The sequence below is a fragment of the Strigops habroptila genome, chromosome 6 (assembly GCF_004027225.2).
Source record: "Strigops habroptila isolate Jane chromosome 6, bStrHab1.2.pri, whole genome shotgun sequence".
Lineage (NCBI taxonomy): Eukaryota > Metazoa > Chordata > Aves > Psittaciformes > Psittacidae > Strigops > Strigops habroptila.
This window is the reverse complement of record NC_044282.2, coordinates 15,981,610-16,002,668: the sequence shown is the minus strand read 5'-3', so window position 1 is coordinate 16,002,668 and position 21,059 is coordinate 15,981,610. Positions and strand designations below refer to the sequence as shown.

General features: G+C 43.1%; 1 protein-coding gene across 5 annotated transcripts in view; it reads right to left on the bottom strand.

Annotated features, from left to right (window-relative positions):
* The window catches only part of SCML4 (Scm polycomb group protein like 4), an 80,947-nt gene that overhangs the window by 13,764 nt on the left and 46,124 nt on the right, over nucleotides 1-21,059 (bottom strand). For all 5 annotated transcript variants that reach the window (XR_003992002.1, XR_003992003.1, XM_030490543.1 and 2 more), the window contains exons 7-8: nucleotides 11,718-11,984; nucleotides 2,903-3,048 (exon numbers count right to left, since the gene is read on the bottom strand). Coding sequence is in view for 3 of the 5 variants with exons in the window: in XM_030490543.1 (XP_030346403.1) it covers nucleotides 2,903-3,048; nucleotides 11,718-11,984 (413 nt within the window). In the remaining 2 variants the exon portion in view is untranslated. The remainder of the gene's footprint in view (nucleotides 1-2,902; nucleotides 3,049-11,717; nucleotides 11,985-21,059) is intronic.

Here is a 21,059-nt window from a genome sequence, read left to right as displayed (position 1 = left end):
TTGCTATTTGCATAAATTGGATTAATTATGTTAAAGGTTTTTGTCTCCTTCATACAGGGATTTGCCAATCACTGGCCGTAATTAAACTGTCAGACCATAACATTGCTTCGATCCCTTCCAGCTTGAGTGTTCTACCTGCTAATTCCCCGTGTAACTCTTTCCCCTCCTCCATTTCCCTTCCCCGGTCTTTCTACCAAGTCTGTCTTGCTGAGAGAGCACTTCACGGGGCTCTCACACAGTGCTGCTATGAGGTCCCTGCCAAGCTGATGGCTCCTTTGCATGAGGCCAAAAGATCTATCAGCTACAGGCTCAGCTCTCCTTGGCACACAGCCCTGCCAAGGGAGTAGGGAACAGCAGAGGGGAGGTAGTGGGCAGTTTTGTGATCTTTGGTGGACTCTCTTGCGAGTTGCTGTGACAGAGCTCTTGGCAAAAAGCTTCTGCTCCTAGTGGGAAGAGCAGAGACAGAGATAGGTCATCCTGCAACTCCTGTTGCAGCAGTGGAGAATGCAGGCTTCATGATGGGAGAGCTGGCTCCGGAGACTGTGGACAACACCGAAATTGCTTAATATAGCAGTGGGAAAGCACACTACCTGCATGCAGGATACCTTCCCCAGCCTTTTCTTCCAGGTGGTCCTGCCACCCTCTCCTTCCCAATGTCATAGCTCAGATGAACTGATTGCCAGTGCAACGATTTTAGGTGATAGCTGGGCCTTGTCAATGACAGTAAGTGCTTCTAAGTAAATTATGTACCTGCTTCATAGAAAGATTGAACATACAGGAAGATATGGCTAAGGTTAATGGACTAATCACTTGTCTTTCACCCCTGGGGTCTCCATGCTAATCCAGATGAGATCTGAAGGCTGAAAAATTGCAGGGACATATATAACTCAAAGGTGTAATTGAATTGAGTTGTGAGGTATTCTTACCCAGGTTCTCACACCTATGGCGTATTTTACAAGGAAACCAATGATAAGTAGAGCCTGTGGGTGCTGGGTGTTCAACAAAGGACTACAGGGACAGTCTTTAGTGGCAATTTAGCTTGATCTCTTTGGTCACAGAGCAGCTGTAGTATAGTGGCATACTCAAGTGCAGTTGGTCAATGACTGCCTGGAGCATGTCACTGCCCTGTTGCTAGATAGAAGCATGCTGTGCTGTCCTTTGCTACATGTGGAAACTAGTCAAAAATGGTGCTTTTGCACTGTCCATATTAACAAGATCAACTTTAAATGTTTCTTTTCTTTGGGATGTACCTATATGCCTCAGATCATGGTAATTCTCTCTCCCTTGAGTGAAGTTTTCTCTTGATGTACAGCCCCTTCTAGTAGTCTCAAAAACTCATGATAAAGCAAGTTCCTTTAAATCTGAAAGTGGCTTGTTTATCTGCCTGGTTACCCACATGGCCAACACAGGCCATGTTTTCACTATCAGCTTACAAGGCAGATCTGACTTGTCTGCAGAAAGCAGGGAAAGCAGGCTGGCATCTGACCTGTATTTGCAGATCTGGTCCTAGCATGACTAGGCATTGCCTGCTCTGTTGTTTTCATCCCACCAGCCTGTCTACATAATGCTAGATGGCTTTGATACCTGCCTAGGGTGAGCAGACACCAAGGCCTGTGTTCATCTTTGTTTTCATTTGCTCCACAGCCACCTCCTCTTCTCAGTATGTGGAAACCCTGCATCCAGAGTGTAGCTGAAAGCCTATCAGTTGCCTCCCTCAGCTCTTGTCCACAGCCCCATATTCCCACCTGTCCCTGCTGGCACGTGAGCAAGGAGTGGGACCTGGTGGTCGAGCCCTCTTGCTTGCTTTGTAACCTGAGGTGCTGCTCAGGACTCAGGGCTGGGGAGCTCTTCTCTTTAGACCTAGGTCGAGGCATTTACAATCCAAAGTTATGACCTCCAGCTGAACACAAGCAAGTAATTTTTAGGGTAAAATTAATTTTCATAGCCAGACTGAATTGATCAAGGAGAGATGGAGGAGGAGGCTGAAGCTGCTATTAGATGCACTGGTGCCAACTCCAGATACAGCAGCAGAACAAGAAACTCCAGATCAGACACGTGTTTACAGTCTTCCCCTTTATCAGTTAAGGATAATATCATTTCCACCACTGGCGATTGCCCAGCAAAAACAACTATCATATTCTCCAGTAAGTCAGTAGGTCTGTTAAATTTGGTATGTAGTTACATAATACTGAGGGGAAAAAGATTAAAAGCTTAGCTGTTTGGGGTTTCTCCTGCGAAGTATCTGGAGACACACAAAAAATGCTCTTCAGAGAAGAATCATATGTATCCTGGGAAAAAATTGTCATTGAGATGAGGCTTTTTTGTGCCAGTCTGACAATGAAAAATGAGCAGATCCTCAGCGCTTTCTCTTGGGCTTGGCATAGAAACAATTTACACTGATGTACTTGGGAACACATAGTGAGCTTTTTCTAAAGACGTTGTTAGGGTCCCCCCATTAAAGAATAAATAGCATAGAACGGAATGGAACAGAATAGAACAGAACAGAACCCAACAGACTAGACGAGACTAGACTAGACTAAACTAGACTAGAACAGAACAGAACAGAACAGAATAGAACAGAACAGTTGGAAAGGACCTGCAATGATCATCCAGTCCAAACACCTGACCACTTCAGGGCTGACCAAAATGTAAAGCGTGTTATTAAGGGCATTATCCAAATGCCAAACACTGGCAGGCTTGGGGCATCAACCACCTCCCCAGGAACCCTGTTCCAGTGTTTGACCACCTTCTCAAGAGGTAAGTGAACATTTTGTCAGCCCAAACCCTATAGCAGCCAAAGGCAGCTGAGGGGGGGTGTGTGACGTGTACTGACTATCTCTTGGGTCTGGCCATGCACTTGGCTTAAATTACCCAGAAGTGGCAAGAGCAGCCTTCTACATACGTGTTTTCTGAAGAGCTCCACATGGGGACCTAAAGCATGAGGGTCTGCATCCTTCACAAACCAAACCACGTCATCCACCGTCCAGGTCAAAGGATTCTTGCTTGATGGCCGAGTCGTGTCTTGCTGTTCTGGTGAAGGACTTGAGGCTATCAGTACAAAAAAGTCCACAACAGCGCATTACAATGGCACAGAGAGGTTTCCTTGGTTCGTGAGTGTGAAGAGATAAGTCAGCCTCACTGCGGTATGGGACATTGGATCTATGTGTGCAACTATCAGCCTGAGAGAGTGGGGTGGGGATAGAAGGGGACTTGGAGCAGTTTCCATTCTGACTGCTTATCAGGAGACACGATCCCAGCTGGCGAATTGCGTTAAAAAACATGAAATCCTCAGGTTCCTGCTGGGGAAGGAAAAATGTGCCAGCTGCCAGGCTCTTAAACGGAGCTGCCCCTGCTGTCTGATCTGCAAGCAGCAGGGATCTTGGCTCAAGAAGACACCACCCTCCCACCTGGAGAGAAAGTGCTTCAGCACTAAACAAAGAAGTTTGCCATTGAATGTGGAGGCTAGAGGATAAAATCAGGATTTAGCAAACAGGTTTTTTCTTTGCATTCAGATATTCAGACTTAATGCTTAAAGGAAGGTTTCTAGTCCATATACTCCTAATCTTACGCTCTCATGAAGCTGATGGTCCCCAGTGAATGCCTATTTGGAAAGCTACTAAAATATGTGAAGATGAACGTTGCAGATGTGACTTTTTAATGGTATAAGCCCTGGATGATTTAAGGTCACTTCGGCTTGCTGTAGCTTTAAATCAAGTGAATAAAGGCACATTGGAATGAAAGTGCATTTATGTTTTTATTCTTAGTCTCTGCAGAATTATAAATCTCAGCCTCCATGTGAATATAATTTTCACCCCACTTACGCTGCTTTGCTATTACAAGAACTATATTATGCTAGGTTACAGGAAAGCTGTTTAGATTTGTTTATATCCACACCAAGCAAACTTTGCATGTGGCAGCACACAGAAATATAAAATTTTACTTGTCTAGACCTGCTTCTCTCTTTCTGTTAAGACCCAATTTTTAATGAGAGAGGTGCAAATGGTAAGCAAGCAGACATTACAGACGACAAAAAAGGAAACAGAAGAATGCAGGTATGGGAGACCACAGATACCTAAATTGGAGCCTGGAGAAGCCCCAGGTAGACAAGAAGGCAATCAGAGCAGCTGAGGAGAGAAGGGCTGAGCTCTCCAGAGAAATACTGAGCTTATAGAGGCAGATGAAATGTATGAGAATCCCCATGAGTGACTCAAAACACGATCCTAATGCATGTGAGCAAATATAGTGGGCTGGGTTTGTGGCTTATGTAGATTGTCATTCCACTGACTTCAGTAGAGCTGTGCTGATTTATATCAGCTCTGGCTCTGCCCATAAATGCCAAATAATGGCTCTGTGTGCATGTTGGTCCTTTTTTTCTTGCCATTATGCTCATCTTATGGTATAATGCAATGAGGTATATTTTGCAGTTACAAAGGATAAACTCCAGAAAGCAGCAGTGCTGTGAATGTGCAAATCTGGTCGATGGGCTTCATAATGGGATGTGATGTAAATATCATGATAATTACACTCTCATTTGCTAAGTCACTGTTCTGGATATAAAGGACAAGGAATAGCTGCAGGTCTTCTTAATTAGACAGTGAGGATTGGTGTTCGTATGGACTCAGGCGACCCTGGGCTCCACTCACAGAATAAATGCAATACACAACGGTAAAGACACCATCTGGAGCCTTTGGCATGAAACGATGAAGACAAAGAATGCAAAACGAACAGGGTAATCTTGGCCAAGCCCTGGATCATCAGTAACATCGAGTAACTCTGTCAGGGACAAGCGGAAGAACTGAGACTTGTCTTGGACGCAGAGGGGCGGATATTTCTCCCCTACCTGATCTGCCAATGGTCTGGATGCCAGCTGATGTGTGGAGATATTGGCACCTCAGTACCTCAAACCTAAGGTCAGGGAGAACACCAGCCTTTCACAAAACAGCTGGAAGTAGAGGAGGGGCAATGTTTGGCTGCGCCCAAAGGATTGCAGAAGTTTCTGTGCTACTGTCACAACGTGGTTGGGGCAGATGTTTTGCCACTACTGAGGATCACAATTTTTCCCTTAAATCTGTATGAATGTAAGGAAAGCCCAGGGGGCTTAGCCTGGGATTCACACCACATGCAGAGAGATCAGCCCCCAGCCCAGTGACTCCTGCCTGCAACCTGCTGCTTCCAGAAATGCCAGGAAAGGGCAAAGGGGAATAGAGAGCTCTGAGATCAGTTGGAAGCTTTCACAGGTATTGGAAATATCTATAATGCAAGGAAGAGAGGATGAGAAGAAAAGGTTGAAATGGCAGGGGAATTCTATTCACTCCTTTGCAATCTAGCAATCAATAGCATAAATCTGATTTTTTTAAAGACAAATATATAAATGACCTTTCTAAAGAAACCGCATGACTAGAACTCTGCCAGGCTCTAGCAGGTGAAGATAACCCTTTCAAATCCCTACCAAAGGTATAATATAATAATATAAAAACAAGAATTATGTGTAGATACTAAGTCTTCAAAGATTGTTTCATCTTTATTTACCTACCTAGACACAAGTCCTGGATACTCTGCTGTTTTTTTAATAAATTAAAATGTGTTATTTGAGTTGTGTGTAAGGGCTATGTTTAAATGTTGTTAGTAAAATGGGGATACCACCAGTTTGCAGACAAATATCTGGAACACAGTTTGTAGCTGGGAAGATTGGAAACAATTTGTTTTTCTGTGTCTCTTAAAATATATTTTATTGTTTAATTTACTTGGCTTTTTAGCATTGTAGTTTACACATCTAAGTGTAATCTCTCTGTTTACTGAAGAAAATCATTTTCATGGACAAAGGCATAGGGTTTGTTTCGAGAGCATCACTTTGCTGAAAAATTATATTAAGCATGAAAGTGTTTGATGGCAGCAGGGCAAGTACTATACATTTTTTCTTATCTGAAGGTATTCACACTTAACCTAAGAAGTAGATAAATGAGGAAGTCTTATGTCTCCCGGGTATCCTATGCCATCCTGTCATCAGAATTAATCAAGATGATAATGAATACTCAGATTACAAAGAGATGGGAGTGCTCGCGACCAATAATTATTTTTAGAGATCATAATCTAGGTCAAATCCAATTTCCTGTTTTTGACAGGTGGCAAAAATTTTTCAAATTAATGGAATGGGGTATGGAAATTTAGGTAATCAGAGGGAAGCACTTCCCCCTCCTCTCTGAAGCCATGTCAGGAAGGAGAGTGAAGAGGTTCCTCTGCAGGGGAAGGTCTCCAGGCATCCCAGTCAAGACATACCAGGTCTGTGGCCAAAGCCCTGCAAAGCTGATGGAAAGACATGGCTTGGTCTGAGCTCTGACCCCACGCAGGCTTTTCTCTGCCCCCCACCTCTGTCCTTGGGACCTTCCTGAGCAGTAGGATGGAAAGGGAGAAAGTCAACAGCTGAATGGCTGCATGACAAGGAAATCTGATGCTAAAACGGAGCTAAACCTGCAAAAGAAGGACAGATAAATAACAGACTCCCTAAATATGTTCTTGGCAAACAAACAGAGCCCAGAGGGAGTACGATCATTGATAGATAAGAGTGGAAAGGGAGTGACAGATGAACTTTAATATTGCTGCAGGCCTAAATGATTTCTTTGCCTCAGGGGAAGGGGGTGGGAATGAAATTTTAAAAGGTTCTCTCTGATTGCACTGGAGCGAGTAATAAGGAGCAGCAGATCTACTGAAACTAAGCAGAAGTAGCAGACCCTCAAAGACGTAGAGAAATAGGAATTGTTTTAAAAACGAATCACCTCCCAGTATAAACAAGGACGGGAGAAAGGCTTTGCAGAAGACACTTTTCTAAAAGTCTATGGCACACCGAGCAGGAGAAGAGGACAGGCATCAGAAAAGCAGGCGTGTAAGAGAACACAGTTACTGGATATTTATGGGTGCGAGAGCTGTTGACGAGCCACAGTCAGCAGAGAGCTCTGAGAAGAAAACTGGGCTTAGCACATTAATTTGCACTGGCAAGCACCTGTAGGAGATGCCATGCACCACCAAGCAGAGTTCTTGTCCCACCAACGAAGCGGCTGCTCCCGCTTCCAGCATGGTACACATGTTGCAAGAGCAGCCCATCATCCTGCTGCATGAGATGTGGCCATGGGCTGGTGTTAAATATTTATTTTGGCTTTTCTTGCTTTGCCTCTCTTTTGCAGGGGGAAAAAAAAAACCAACAAAGAAGAAAGCAACTCACTGGAAACATCCAAACTTTCAAGCTGTAAATGTCCTAAAAAATTAACAAGCATGCTGTGTTTGCCAAAGACGTGGCACCCAGCACTGAGCCCTGCAATGCCGTCAGCAGCTCCTTTGCCAGCGCCTTGGGGAGGTGCTGGATCCGGCCCCCGCAGGGTGCTTGCAGCATTATTCTGGAAGAAGAGAAATTTCAAACCCTGCACCCACAAATGTTTTGAGGAAATAAATGTATTAGCAAGCAGGATTGCCTCTTTAACAGAGGCCCTCAGGTGATAATAATTAACTGATAATATTGGATAATAAAATCTACATTAAAATAACAAGCTACAGGGCAAGGTTAAGGTTATTATATTATGGTTGAACACGCAATTCTTTTTGCTTGGAATAAAGGCTTTGTTTGTTATGTAAGCAGGCTTGGAAAGGTTTATGATGTCCTTGACTATTCCTTCCCTGATTTAAGAGCTTCAATTTGGCAAATGATGACAGGAAAGTGCATGTTTATCTGTTAGCAGCCCCAACTGGCTTTCTGAAATGAGATTTTTTTTTTTTTCAGAATTTTTTAGCATAATCATGGAGAATTAGACATCAAGCTTCTGATTGCATTAATGAGAGCTTTGAGGTTTAATCTCATCCATTCCGCTTGAAAGACATGTTCTGCTATGCACTGAGATATGTTTTATGGTTATGGTTTTTTCCATGATATTTGCCCACCATGATAAATAAGGCAAGCTGTTTTTCAAAACTGTCCATAAATAAAGAGGATTGGTTTGAGGTTTCAGAGAGAAATTCTTCCTCTTTTTAATGAGTCCTGCCCATCCCTGCCTTGTAAGTATGCAAACTGAGAAGGCTAAGAACAGAGACTGGCATGCACCACTTACTCATCTTTGCTCACTTATGATTCAGCAGCATATAAATTATCCCTAGAAAGAGGAAAAACAGAAATATCATAGTGAGAGCGCAGATTCTGAAGACCTTTGCAAAAGAGATTTTTGCAAAGACAGCAACCAAACTTTAGTGTGGCTGCACTAAGGCCAGAAAGATAGGTATTTTAAAAAGTCTGGATTGCCAGTAAAACTGGAAGCAGTGTGGTGGGTGAAAGAATTGATAGCTGTGAAGAAACAGGGTGTCTAATTTTAAGAGAGAGCAGGCAATGCTTTGTAGGACTCTACTGTGGGAATTCCAGTGTTACAGAGCTGATGCTATTGCAAACAGAGATGAAACCAGGCTGTGACTGGAAACAGCACAGTTTCTTTAATGCTAGAAGCGACACCGCAAGGAATCTGTGGGCACCTTGACTTCATGGATGTTACTGTGTTGCCCATCACAGCCTCTGAAAACTGCCTGGCTGTGTCCAAGAGCAAATGTCTCTTTTCTGCCTCAGAGGACCCAGATCCTGCCATGTACTGCAGGAGAGTCTCTGCTGGAGTCTCCAGAAAGCAGATGAGTGGTCAGAGGAAATGTGATGTATGGTAGTGGTGGCACAACAGTGTGCTAGCTTTCTGTGCTGCTGTACATTGGTGGAGCACAGGGAATTGCTATTCCCCCTGTTAGAGACCTTGACAGCAAACCAAAATGGGCTTGCATGTACCTCTATGGCAGACCCTAATCTACAATGGATGATACTAGGAGTAATAAGTTGTTAATAAATATAAATAAGCAATATCAAAGAATTCATAACCATTTTCATAATGTTCACTGTGTAACTGTCAATTTTAGGAGTCTTTACTGTTGAGATGGCTAAATGACCCAGAGGTCCCAGAGGAGCTAGTCTACACAAGTGTCAAATGCCTATCACATAAAAAATACTTAGCAGTTTTGGGATGAGTCCCATTACCCCAAAATATCATATGTAACAGCTTAAAGTCAGTTGTAACTGCTTCAGAGACACCGACATGTCATGGGTGCCTGGTTCAAAAGCAAAAGCAATCTCTTCCTCTTTGCTCCTCAAAGTGCTTTAATATATTTTAAGCTAGAGAAATACAGGAACCTGAAAAGTCTGTTTTATGGACACTCTATGACTTCTCTCTTGGTTCGCTTCTGGAAAAAAGACATGCCATCTTTTAGGCTTTCATTTTGTAAAGACTGCAGATTTTGTTAAAAGTCATGATAAGAGAGATGGAGTTGTCTCCTGAAGCTTAGGTTCCTGCTCAGGACCATGCTGAGCTTTCACAAGACATCATTGGCTGAGGCTGGGAAACAGTGACATTCTGAGTCAGAAACAAGAAGGGAATGTAATGCAGCTAAGCAAGCTTAAGGTGTTCTGATTTTAAGCTGCAGTGTCTTGAATGTAATTTCAAATCCCTGATACCAAGGCTTTTCTCCACACAACATATTCTTAAGCATGGGGATTTTGTGGATGATGAAAATGTAAAAAGTATTCAATAAACCACTGAGTGATTCAGGGAAGAAAAATCTATGAAGGGTTGCTAAATATGAATCCACAACCTCTGTTTCAGGAAGTCTTTGAGCCACAGATTTCTGAAGGTGGATTGGGTAGTGGGGAAGTACCAGCATCTCTGCACTTATCTCTTTCCTGAGGTGTGCTGCTGTCTCATGCTGGAGACAGGATGCGTGGCTAGACAGACCTTCGCTCTGAACCGCTCTGACCCTTCATATGTACTACAAAGAGATAACAACTGATCTGAAGCAGAATAAGAAAGATTTTCAAAGTGAGCAAGTAACAACATTGTAAAATCTTGGCTCCTCGTAGCTGCCAACTAAAACACTTGACGAAAGGGTCCCAGTTCTGCTAGGAGGCTCTGAGGAAGCAGTGGGAGAAGGGAAAATGAATCCTGCGCACAGCAAGCTTCTTTGTACTCCCAGTGCCTGATTACACCAGCCTGAGAGGCACTGAACAAGATCTGAGAGAAAGTGGCTTTTCATTTCCTTTTCTTTGTACTGAAGGCCACCAGTTCTTAGTGACAACCTTTTCCAAGTTGTTTGCAGTAGTGCAATTCTATACTATCTACTCTATCTACTATCTACTCTGTCTATTCTATACTGTCTACTATACTACCTACTTTGCTTTGAGTAAAGTTGACTGTAAGTAAAGAAAAAAAATAATTATGAGAACCCAACACTTATGTCTGTTCTGTATAATAGAGTAACACAGAGGTAAACCAGGAAAACAAGTGTGCAAAAATAATAGCAAAGTGAGTAATGGGTTTGGGTAGGTATTGAACATTTAAGAAGGCAAACATAGATAAAGAAAGAAATACAAGGATAAATACTGGCAATATGTATTTTTGATGAATAATGTTCTAAAGTATTGAATAGTGAATGTTTGGGAACAAGAAATAATAGAGACACTGGGGAGGTGAGAGATGTGGAGGAATTAAGATCTGCAGCTACTGGAAAGAAGTTTTGGAGTGGCTACCAAGCAAGAATATGCAGAATCATTACAGTTTCCAGGGGAAATGCAAGGACAGAAGGACAGTGTAATGAGGTGATGGTAGACAAAGGGGCTGGGGGAACCAGCAAGGCTTCTGCAAATATATCAAGATTAAAAAAAAAAATACCAGAGTGACAGTAGATTCTATTAATAAATGAGGAAGGGACAGAAATTAATGACTTAAAAATGGCTGAGATACTCAACTCCTTTGTTAGATCTGTCTTCAAGATGAAAAATGCATAAATGAAGTTCAAAGAATTAGTAAGGGGTGAAGACACTGTTGGAATCACTACTGATAGAGACCTGTTAATGAAGAACTTGGAAAATACAAACAAAGACAAAGTTAACAGAAGTCTAGGGAATTAGCTAATGTGTTTGATGAACCCAGGACATTCCTAGAGAGGAAAAAAAAAATAAATCATGGCTAATAAGGAATATAGCTAGTGGGCAGAGTGATCAACCCAGCAAACATAAATCCTAGCAGGGTGACTGGACAAAAATACAAAGGGAGGGAAGAAGGGTTGTTGCAAGTAGTGGTTCCCATGGCATCCCTTGGATTTGCAGATAAACTTCTTGTGACTATGCTTCCTGAAGGATAAAAGAGCCTTGAGCAGTGTGCTGGATGATTTCTAAAAATATATGTTTTGCTGGGCAGCCTTTTTCAAGCAAAAAAACCCCTTTTGCTAAAATGCTTTCAGGTGGGCACTAACATTTGGGCTTGCTTTGCGTTGTATCTTGTACACAGCTGGTGTCACACAAATAACAGGTACCTGTCTGTAGGCACTATCAATCTTTGGGAGGAATGCCTTATATATTAATATTTATATCTGCAAGTTGATAATAACAGTTGTGATTGCCACACAATTATACATAATATATGTTTACACAATAACAGCATTAGAAAACATTCCCATTTTTACTCAGTGATGAACAGATTGATTTTGTGTTTACATACATTATTATTTCTCCTTCTAAATGGATATGTGAGTGGTCTGGATGGATGTCAACCCAGACCCACCTAACTAATTTTCTTGTGGAATTTGGGAGTGAGTTAAGACTCCAGCATGGCACCAATATAGCAACATACATTGCTAAATTGAAGATATATTACCACTTCTGTTTCCTTCAAGATAGGTCCCATTCCTTGTTGGGCTGGAGGTTTGATGATGCAGGCCAGTAGATGAGGACCCCCCTGAAGACATCTGGGCAGGACGATGGCTACAGGAGGAAGAAGAGCCTCCAGCAGGACGTCCATCTGCAGGACTCTGCCGCAAGGAATACATGGAGCCCATGCAACTGAAGGCAGAATCAGCAGGATCCATGCTATACCGCTTCATATTTGCAGGATCAGCCACGTAGTCCTCAGGTGTGAATGTTTCTGCTCAGGAAGCCAAGACACAAAAAAGACATCAGTAAAACAGGACCAATTTTAATAAAGGCCTTGAAAAAAAAAAGTTATATATATATATTTGCCAAAATTCCCTCTTCTTTTTTGGCGAAAAGTTTAACTCTATTTTCAACATTCAGTACAGACAGCTAGCTCTGGGAGGGATCCTTACTGAGAATTAATAAATAACATAGGGAAGCACAGCCACTCAGAAGTCAGTAGAGTCACAACAGGGAAACTATGGCTTGATGTGACTCATCTGTCAGCTCGTGGCAATATTCTCCATAAAGTACAAGGACACTGACTGGCAGGTCCCATTTGCCTCATGGTGCTCCCCAAATACCACCAAGTCTGGAGGACTGTGCAGCTATTTTTTGCTCTGTCTTTCATTTAAAAACATGGAAGTTGAAAGGAAGAAGGCAGAGGAGGACAACAGGACAAGCAGTTTCTTGGGTTCATAATGCCTGCCAGTCAGTAGGAGCGAGTGAAGGTAATAAACCAAATCGTTCTGGCTGCAATTGCCAAAATTAATCAGAAAATATCTTCAGCTGCAGACATCCACCAGACCTGATATCCCACAAGGAGAAGAGGCTTGATGGCTGATGAGCACGCCCAAAGTTTATCATGGGCAGAGATGTGTGAGTGAGTCACTCAGACTGAGCTCGTGTTCAGACGTGTGATGGAATCATAGTCAACTGCAAACCATTGCTCTGGTTCCTCTCCTCTGCATTGCACTTTGCAGACTGTGTAGGAGCTAAATACTTTGCTTTTCAGACTCCTGATTTCGCACTCTTTTAGAGACTTATATTCCCCATTACTTGGTGGTCTAAGGCACAGGCAGGAGGCAGGTCTAATCCCAGGTTTTGCAGTTGTCGTGGTTTGAGCCCAGCCGGTAACTCAGAACCACACAGCCGCTCGCTCACTCCCCCCCTCCCCCCCCCCTTCTTCCTCCCCCCGCTCCCGGAGGGATGGGGAGGAGAATGGGAAGAATGTAACTCCCACGGGTTGAGATAAGAGCAGTCCCGCAACTAAGGTATAACACAAAACCACTACTGCTACCACCAATGATAATAACGATTAGTGAAATAACAAGGGGAGAGGATACAATTGCTCACCACCCGCCGACCGATACCCAGCCCGACCCGAGCAGTGATCAGGGCCTTCCGGGTAACTCCCCCCGGTTTATATACTGGGCATGACGTGCTGTGGTATGGAATACCCCTTTGGCTAGTTTGGGTCAGGTGTCCTGTCTCTGCTTCCTCCCGGCTTCCCCTCCTCCCTGGCAAAGCATGAGACTGAGAAAGTCCTTGGTTGGAATAAACATTACTTAGCAACAACTAAAAACATCGGTGTTATCAGCGTTGTTCCCAGGCTGAAAATTAAAAAACACAGCACTGCACCAGCTACTAAGCAGGAGAAAAATGACTGCTATAGCTGAACCCAGGACAGCAGTACACAAACTTTTTTGCCGGTTCCCTCAGACCTAGGTCTAGGTCCATCTTGCTTTGCTGTCTGGACCAAGACCCCCATGTCTGTGTCATTGTCCTCTCCTGCCCAGCCTCAGTCTAATCCAAACAGGCCTTGATATCCAAGCTCCTTCCTACTTGCCTTTTTTGTCTTCACAAAACATAGTCAAAGATCTTCATCCTTCTCATTCCCACTGGTGTTCTCCCCACAAAACCAGCCCTCCCCCCACCCAGCCCCAGGACCCTCTCCTCCGCCATGATCACCATCACCACAGGGATTCAAGCAGACTCCCTAGAAACCTCTCTGAGATCCAAACCTTCACATAACCCCTGAAAATATTGGCAACCTGCACTTCAGAGATTCCCACTCTCCCTGGTTGAAACAAGGTGCTAACATCTGGTAGGCAGGGAGCCCCTAGATTAGGAAAGTGCTTCCAATTGCCCCATGATGTTTTTTTGAGCTCTTGAAAATGCCGCTTTTCTCATCATGCACACTTTCTCTCCAGAGACATCTGAGCAGGGTGAAATTACCCTTGTGGTGTCGCACATCTTCCCCGCCTGAGCAACAGTCTCCTCCTGACATATTGGGCAGCCTTGTTGAGTAACAGGAAGAATTTATACTGTAATTTATGTTACAAGATCCAAACCCCATTGCTAATAGATGTTGAGACTGTATATAATAGTTTTCCTTTTAATTTATGTTTTACTCTTTTGCTTTGAAAAAAACATTCCTTGGCAGCTGTGTACAGTAGTTGATGTTAAACAAACATGATTTAGATTGACAACTCAAATACTCAAGATTTGTGCCATGCCAGCATCCTGGCTCGTGTGTCAAGCCACAGTGCAGATTTTTATTATACAATTGCCTGCCTTTCCATTTTTTTGCTGCTGTCTTTTAAAACTTTTTACCATTCTGGGCCAAGGCTGGACTCGCCATAAGGCAACATCAGATTTGAAGGACAGCTGTAAATGTGAAGTTTCCTTGCTTTGGGCACTTGCCTTTGCAACTGCAACTAACTTTCCTTTAGCAAGGTTTTTTTGCCTTTAGATAATTTGGGTTCTTACAGCATGCATTCAGGTATCCTGCTGCTTTCTGCCAGGGATTTTTGAGCTTGATTCTCACGCAAATACAGACAGGGAGTAATTCAATTGAATTCAATAGAGTTCAGCTACTGTAACGCTAGCATAAGAGAAATGGGAATCAGACACTCTGAACCTTTCTCCCTAACCTCCGACAGATGCCAAAATTGTATAGCAATTGAGCTAAATACCTTGCTTTTCAGACTCCTCCCAATAAACCAAAGAAAATCCAATCAAGCCTCCTCGTTCAAAGGAATTTAATTACTGTGTAGAACACTTGCAATAAAAGCCTCTTATGCATAAAGAAGACAGCTCTTTTTGCAGCATCCTGCCTGCACTGCATGGAATAATTATGCCTCTTGTGAATCATTACCTCTTTATTCCAGGAAAAGAATGCTCTTTTAATATGATTACAATACGAAGAAGACACAGACTATCAAAACAACAAACAGAACATTAAAAGAGCCCTGCTAAATAAACAGCATACAGCTTTTATTACTATGGATATAAATTGCTCCAAAATTTGTGAACGTACACCAGGGAATTTTTGACTTATGTCAGACTCTCTCAGTAGTCTGAGTGAAATAAGACATGTGCAGGTGAAATATCCCTGTGGAAGGACACCCACAAGTTGTGTATGACAAGGAGCCAGACACTGCCAGTTCTCTTCCTGACCCTGCCTCACACTCTTTTGTTGATCTAGATCAATTTATTCCACATGTCTCTGCTTGGCTTCAGAATGAGAGTAATGATGCCTATTGCCATGGACCAAGCAGGAGCCTCCAGTCATTACTGTTTGAAACGTATCCCAGTGGAAAGTGCTCTGGAAATTTAAAAAGTCCTACTCATGTCTTCATTGACAGGAGGAGAGCAGGGATCATCTCAAGCAGCCAGGTTTCTAAGCTCCTGATCTTCAAGTTGACATGAGCAGTCAGTAGATTACAAGAGCAACTCATCAGAGTCAACTCCTCCTGACCAAAAGAAGCTCATGATGAAATGCAGGTCACAATTAGGTTAGGAAAAAGGAGACTGTGCATTCAAGTATGTGTGGTTACAGGGTTTAAAACACACAGTTTTAAAAGGTGCTGGTCAGCTTCTGTGCTCCCTGCTGAGTGTGGGCTGCTTTGTAAAACTGCATGAGCTGGCGCACCTCGAGCAACCATGTCTCCATGAGCCCATGCCCTGCAACAGTCTGCCCAACACCAGGAGAGACCCACCACACGGGAAGGAAGAGGCAGGTGGGCCCAAAGGACTTTCAGGGCACAGACAGATCCATTATGCCCTGTGGGGTGACACAGTCCCTGGTGACACTTCAGCTCAGGAGGAGACATCTGCATTTCATGATACCCCTTCCCAGCGGCAGAGAAGGAAGTGAAGGTGACCGGGGACAATCTGTTCACCAAGGATCAGTCACACCTGACCAACTTGATTGCCTTCTGTCATAAAGCAATTGGATTTGTGGGCAAAGGGAGAGAAGTGGATGTTGTTTGCCTTGACTTTAGCAAGGCTTTCAACACCGTCTCCTACAGTATTCTTGCATCCAGGTTAGAACGTTGTGGTTCGGGTGAGTGAGAAACTGGTTGGATGATCAGGCTTAGTGGGTAACAGTTAGGGGGTTGTATGGAGGCCAGTAAAAAGTGGGGTACTGCAGGAGCCTAACCTGGCTTTCCACCTGAATTGTCCTTTGATCCTGTGACTGATGTCTTCTCCACTCCAAGAAGCAGCCATAGATGCTGGGGGAGGACCATGGCAAAGGCTTGTGTTGGGGGATCCAGGGTCCCTTATAGTGGCACAGGAGGCAGAGGGAGGGACAGGCTCCACTGTTCAAAAACTACAAAAGACTGTAGGAGTTCTTTGTGTTCATATTTCTCCAGCTCCTTGTTAGTTTGTACCATGAAAGGCTGCATGAGTTGGGGCTCTACGAATATGTATGAAAATACCTGCATTTTGTAAGCTCCCAGAAGGCCTTGTAAAGTGTATGGCTTTCACAGCTACTAATCCCGCTTCAGCCAATTAGGGAAAAACATGTTTTCTGAGACAATAGAAGAAAACATAGCTCTCTATTGAAGTTTAAAATGCAACAGTTTCATAAATCTGTAGCTTAGCCCTTCTGTATTCTGTTGCACTTCTGTATTTTATTTTCTAGGTAGTCAGCAGAAGGGCAAACACTAGTAAGAAATTAATACAGAATGTTTTAAAGCAGGATTTTTAAGGAAGCTGCTTCAAGCCTTTGCTTTAAGCATGGTAGTGCCCATTACAACTGTTCACCACCCTGAGATGCTCAAGCCATTTTGGCGTAGTTTTCCTTTCCATGAATGGTCCACAGGCAACTGGATTGAAAAGCCCACAATGGTTACATCCAGCACACCTTAAAATGCAGCAGAGAAGAGAGAAAAAAACCAACTGCTTTCTCAATTTAAAAATGTACATTTCATTAGATGAGTTTCTTTAAAGTAGCAGCCTGTATGGTTCCTAGCCAAGTTCCTGAATATGGGTCAGCTGAGAGTTAAAACAGCACGAGAACCTGCAGCTCAGCTCACATCCCAGCTCTGCTGCAGACCTCTGGAGTGACCTCGGTCAAGTTATCCGTCATCTCTGGACTCCAGTTCTCCATTAGGATGAATTAAAATACTTGTTTTGACTCTCATATCTGTAATGTTAAGTCATTTGCCTCAGCGGTATCTTTATGCCACTACAGTGTGCCACAGGGTTGTATACTGTGTATGTGAATGCAGAAAACATACAGTGCACCTCTGATAGCATCTGGGGATACACGCACTCCAGAAAGATTAAAAAAAATTATGCCTTTCCCATTGTGCATTAGGAAAGCAAATGAAAATCAATTTTAACTCCAGCTGGAAATGCAAAAGAGCATATACCAGGAAAGATGATCCTTAGTTGACATTTTCCTGAACAAATCTAATCTCTTACTTTTTCTTCTTTATCTTAAAAGAAAAACCCAAACAAACGTAGTCTGCTAAAATCTCTCCTATAGATAAAAGCTCTTTCTGCATTCCAGAGACACTCTCTAGTCTGTCTTCTCTCTTCTCCTCCCAGACCAAACACATCTTGTGCCACTTTCCTCACCCGCTGCTGCTCCCTCATCACTTCTGCTGTTACATCCCTGTCCTGGTTTTGTCTGGGATAGAATTAATTTTCTTCCTAGTAGCTAGTACAGTGCTGTGGTTTTGGCTTTAGTCTGTTAATATTAATTTATTTGCCCTCAGCCAAAACCAGGACAATCCCTCTCTCCCTGTACCTGTTTTAGGATTCCTTCCCTTACACCCCCCACCTGCTCCTCCGTCTGTTCTTTCCTATCATCTCTTCCTACTGCTTCTTCCAGCATATTCCCACTATCTTGATCTCGCTCTAATGCTCTAATGCTGCTTTCCCACACCAGCAGCATCACCCTTTTTTCCATTTTTCCAGCTATTTTCCTGTCTCCCTTTCCTATTTTCCCTCCTCTCACACTGCTGACCTGCATAGCCGTTTCTTCCGCAGGTTGTTCCCCTTCCATCCATCTCACACTTTCATTCATCCAGTTTTCCCTTTCCTGATACCCCCTTGCCTTTCTTTGGGTTCGTCCCCAGATTGCCACTTGGACAGCTGAGCCTGAGGTGAGGACAGTGGGACCAAGGTCCCTGTTCCCAGTTAACGGCCATGTCCAGCACCACCATGGAGTGGCTGCAGCCAAGTGAAGGTTGCATGGGGCACTGATGGAAACCCCAACCCCACCTCTGAGCATGCCACTGATGCCCAAACCAGGGGGTCCTCTTTTTACACACTGGTAGCTTGCCGGGGTAACTGCCCTTCCTTCTAGGCTAATACTTTCATGTCGTTTCATAACCTTTTACTCCACCACCTGCCATGCTTGATCATTTGTATTTGCTCTAATTAAATTCCCCATTAACTTCTTTTCCTCACAGTCAATATAGATTTCTTTCTTTCTTTTCTCTGCCCCCACTTTTCCTCTTTTGTGTCGTCTCCTATTCTTCATATTGTTTAGTGATGGGGTTTGCCCTCTGACCCTTGCCTGTACCTTTTTAAGTGCTACCATATATTTTCTATAATGGGTTGACCAGATGTGAACTCCATATTTTAAGTGGCATGATATCATAGCTTCCTCAGACCTCTCCTTTCTCCCAGCCAGGGCCAGTCTTTTCTCATCTCCCAGTCATTTTGAGAGGAGCCAGCCATAGTGTCAAAATCCTATTGAGAGACTTCTTTGTATAGTTTTAATCTTCACCTGTATTTCATAATTCCTGTGCTTGGCTCCAGTTCCCCACACAGGGATAGCATTTGCCATGTCTGGGAGGCAGAGGGGGGAAATGGGGGGGAACAGTTTTAAGCAGCTGTGGAGGTTAGAAACCCTGAATGTCAGCCATCATGGAAAGAAAAATAAAAGCAGGGAAACACAAAAAGCAAATGCAGAAATGCAGATGGAAATACTTCAGGTGAGTTTAACCATCAATCTGATGTAAGCCAGAAAGGGAGAAAGCAGAGAGATCCAAACAGTATTTAAGAGTGTGAAAGATATGCCTTGGTTGTGAACTGCTGTCTTCCGTTTTAACATCAGCTCTTAAAAGATCAAAAAAGAACTTTTTATATGTCTGCCAAACAGCCTCACATATTTCTGTCCAGTCAGAAATGGGCCTTATCTTCCCTGTAGCTTGAGCCTGCACGCATCTACCTAAAGATAAGAGCTTTCTGTGACGGATTAAGACTCTCCAGCTCTGCCTGCTGCAATTTACTCTGGGATTACAGCATCAGCCCATTTCTTTTAGCTCCATCACCCATCCAGACATGGAGCACAATGAAAACATGATGTCACCCCTTAGCAGGCATTTCTATGCTGTGTCAACACCACTCTCTGGTGCATGCATCTGCATCCCGCACAGCTGGACAAGGAACAGACCTTTTCCACACCAGCCTGTGGCTGTGCAGTTTGGCTGGACAAGGAGAGCATTACAGGGAGCGACATCTGGTTCATAGCAGCAGAGCCAAGCTGCTCGCTGCTTGCCAAGGCAGAGTGGCATTGAGACACATCCCTGAGGAACCACATCCCTGAAGCTGCTGCAGAGAGGCAGAGAGTGAGCAGGCAGCCCAGGGCATCCTCCGACAGCGGTTCAGGGCTGTCATGCCTGTGTTTTTCAGTTTATGAGATAACTTTTGCATGAGTTATATGAACATGCATTTGCATCCACTGGGGAGAAAAAGAGGGGAGGTACTAGTCAGTCAGAACAGGAAAATGTAAATAAGCCTCATCCACTTGTGAATGTAGATATTATGAACACTGAAACCATGGTCACACTGTGGAGATAAAACCTGCAGTGAATTCTCTAGGGTTTAGTGTGAAGCTTTACTGCACCATGTATCATCTCACTGTGTCCTAGCTGATAAAGAATATTTTGCAGTAACTAAAATGCCAAATCCCCCAAGGAGAAGCTGCCAGTCAATTAACATCAAAAATCTAAATTTTTTAGAGAATTTTCCAAAATTCACTGTTGTCCTGATTACAACGACTTCTCCATAGGCAATTTTTTTTCATTATTTTAACGATTTCCCTTGAGTATTTGCAGCCCAGAAACAGCCGCATTGTGTTTAATGCAGTAGAACCAGGGAATGAAACCAGCTGGGAACAGATCAACACCATTTTATTGTCCAAAATGAGTAAAAAGGTAGAGTAAATTCACAAGCTAGCTGCTGACAAATATATTAGATTTAATAATAAAAGGTGCTTGTGTGTATGAATAACCCATAGAGGATTCTTATATGTATTTTTTTTTATATATATATAAATGCTCGGGGATGATTGAGTCTTGTGTCACAATGGAGAGATTTCAGTTCTAGCTTACAGCATAGGCAAATTGTTTAGGTAACTGCATACCCGTAAGTGAGGGCAAAGGGATTTCAAGGCATAGGGATCCAGCCTTTACAAAAAGTCTTCCTTTAGTCTCTTCTTCCTGATTGCAGACTTGCTCCTCCGTTCTCTTCCCTTCTCCCTTGCCTTTCTGTTACACCAAAGTGTACATCATGAAAAGGAGATTTATCAGGGTTGTATAGTTTTGTGTCTTATCCCAGCAATAGTTCTGCACTGGTAAAGGGAGATGGGAGAGGTTGCAATCAATCTTTTCTGTCTCCAACTTCTAGCAGTACCTAGAGGGGCTTTTCTATCCACATAGTTTATAATTTACTCTGTATGCTTATAAATCAGCATTCTTAAAAGTTACAAAAAGCTGTATACAGAATAGACTAGATGAAAATGACTGTGTTATTTGAAAATTTCAAGGTGTTATATACTGGGATTCTCTGCAGCTGAAGTACTTTTAGTACATTTCTGTTCTGCTACCATGAAGATGAATCTCCCTGAATTGTATTGCTTAGTACTGGCTTAAAAGATTTAACAGCAATTTTTTGTTTGAAAAACAAATAATTTGTCTAGAGAAAAGTGCAGTAACTGCAAAATAAGCTGTGTTTACCCATTAATAACTAATAATCCCATCCAGAAATTAGGTAGAAC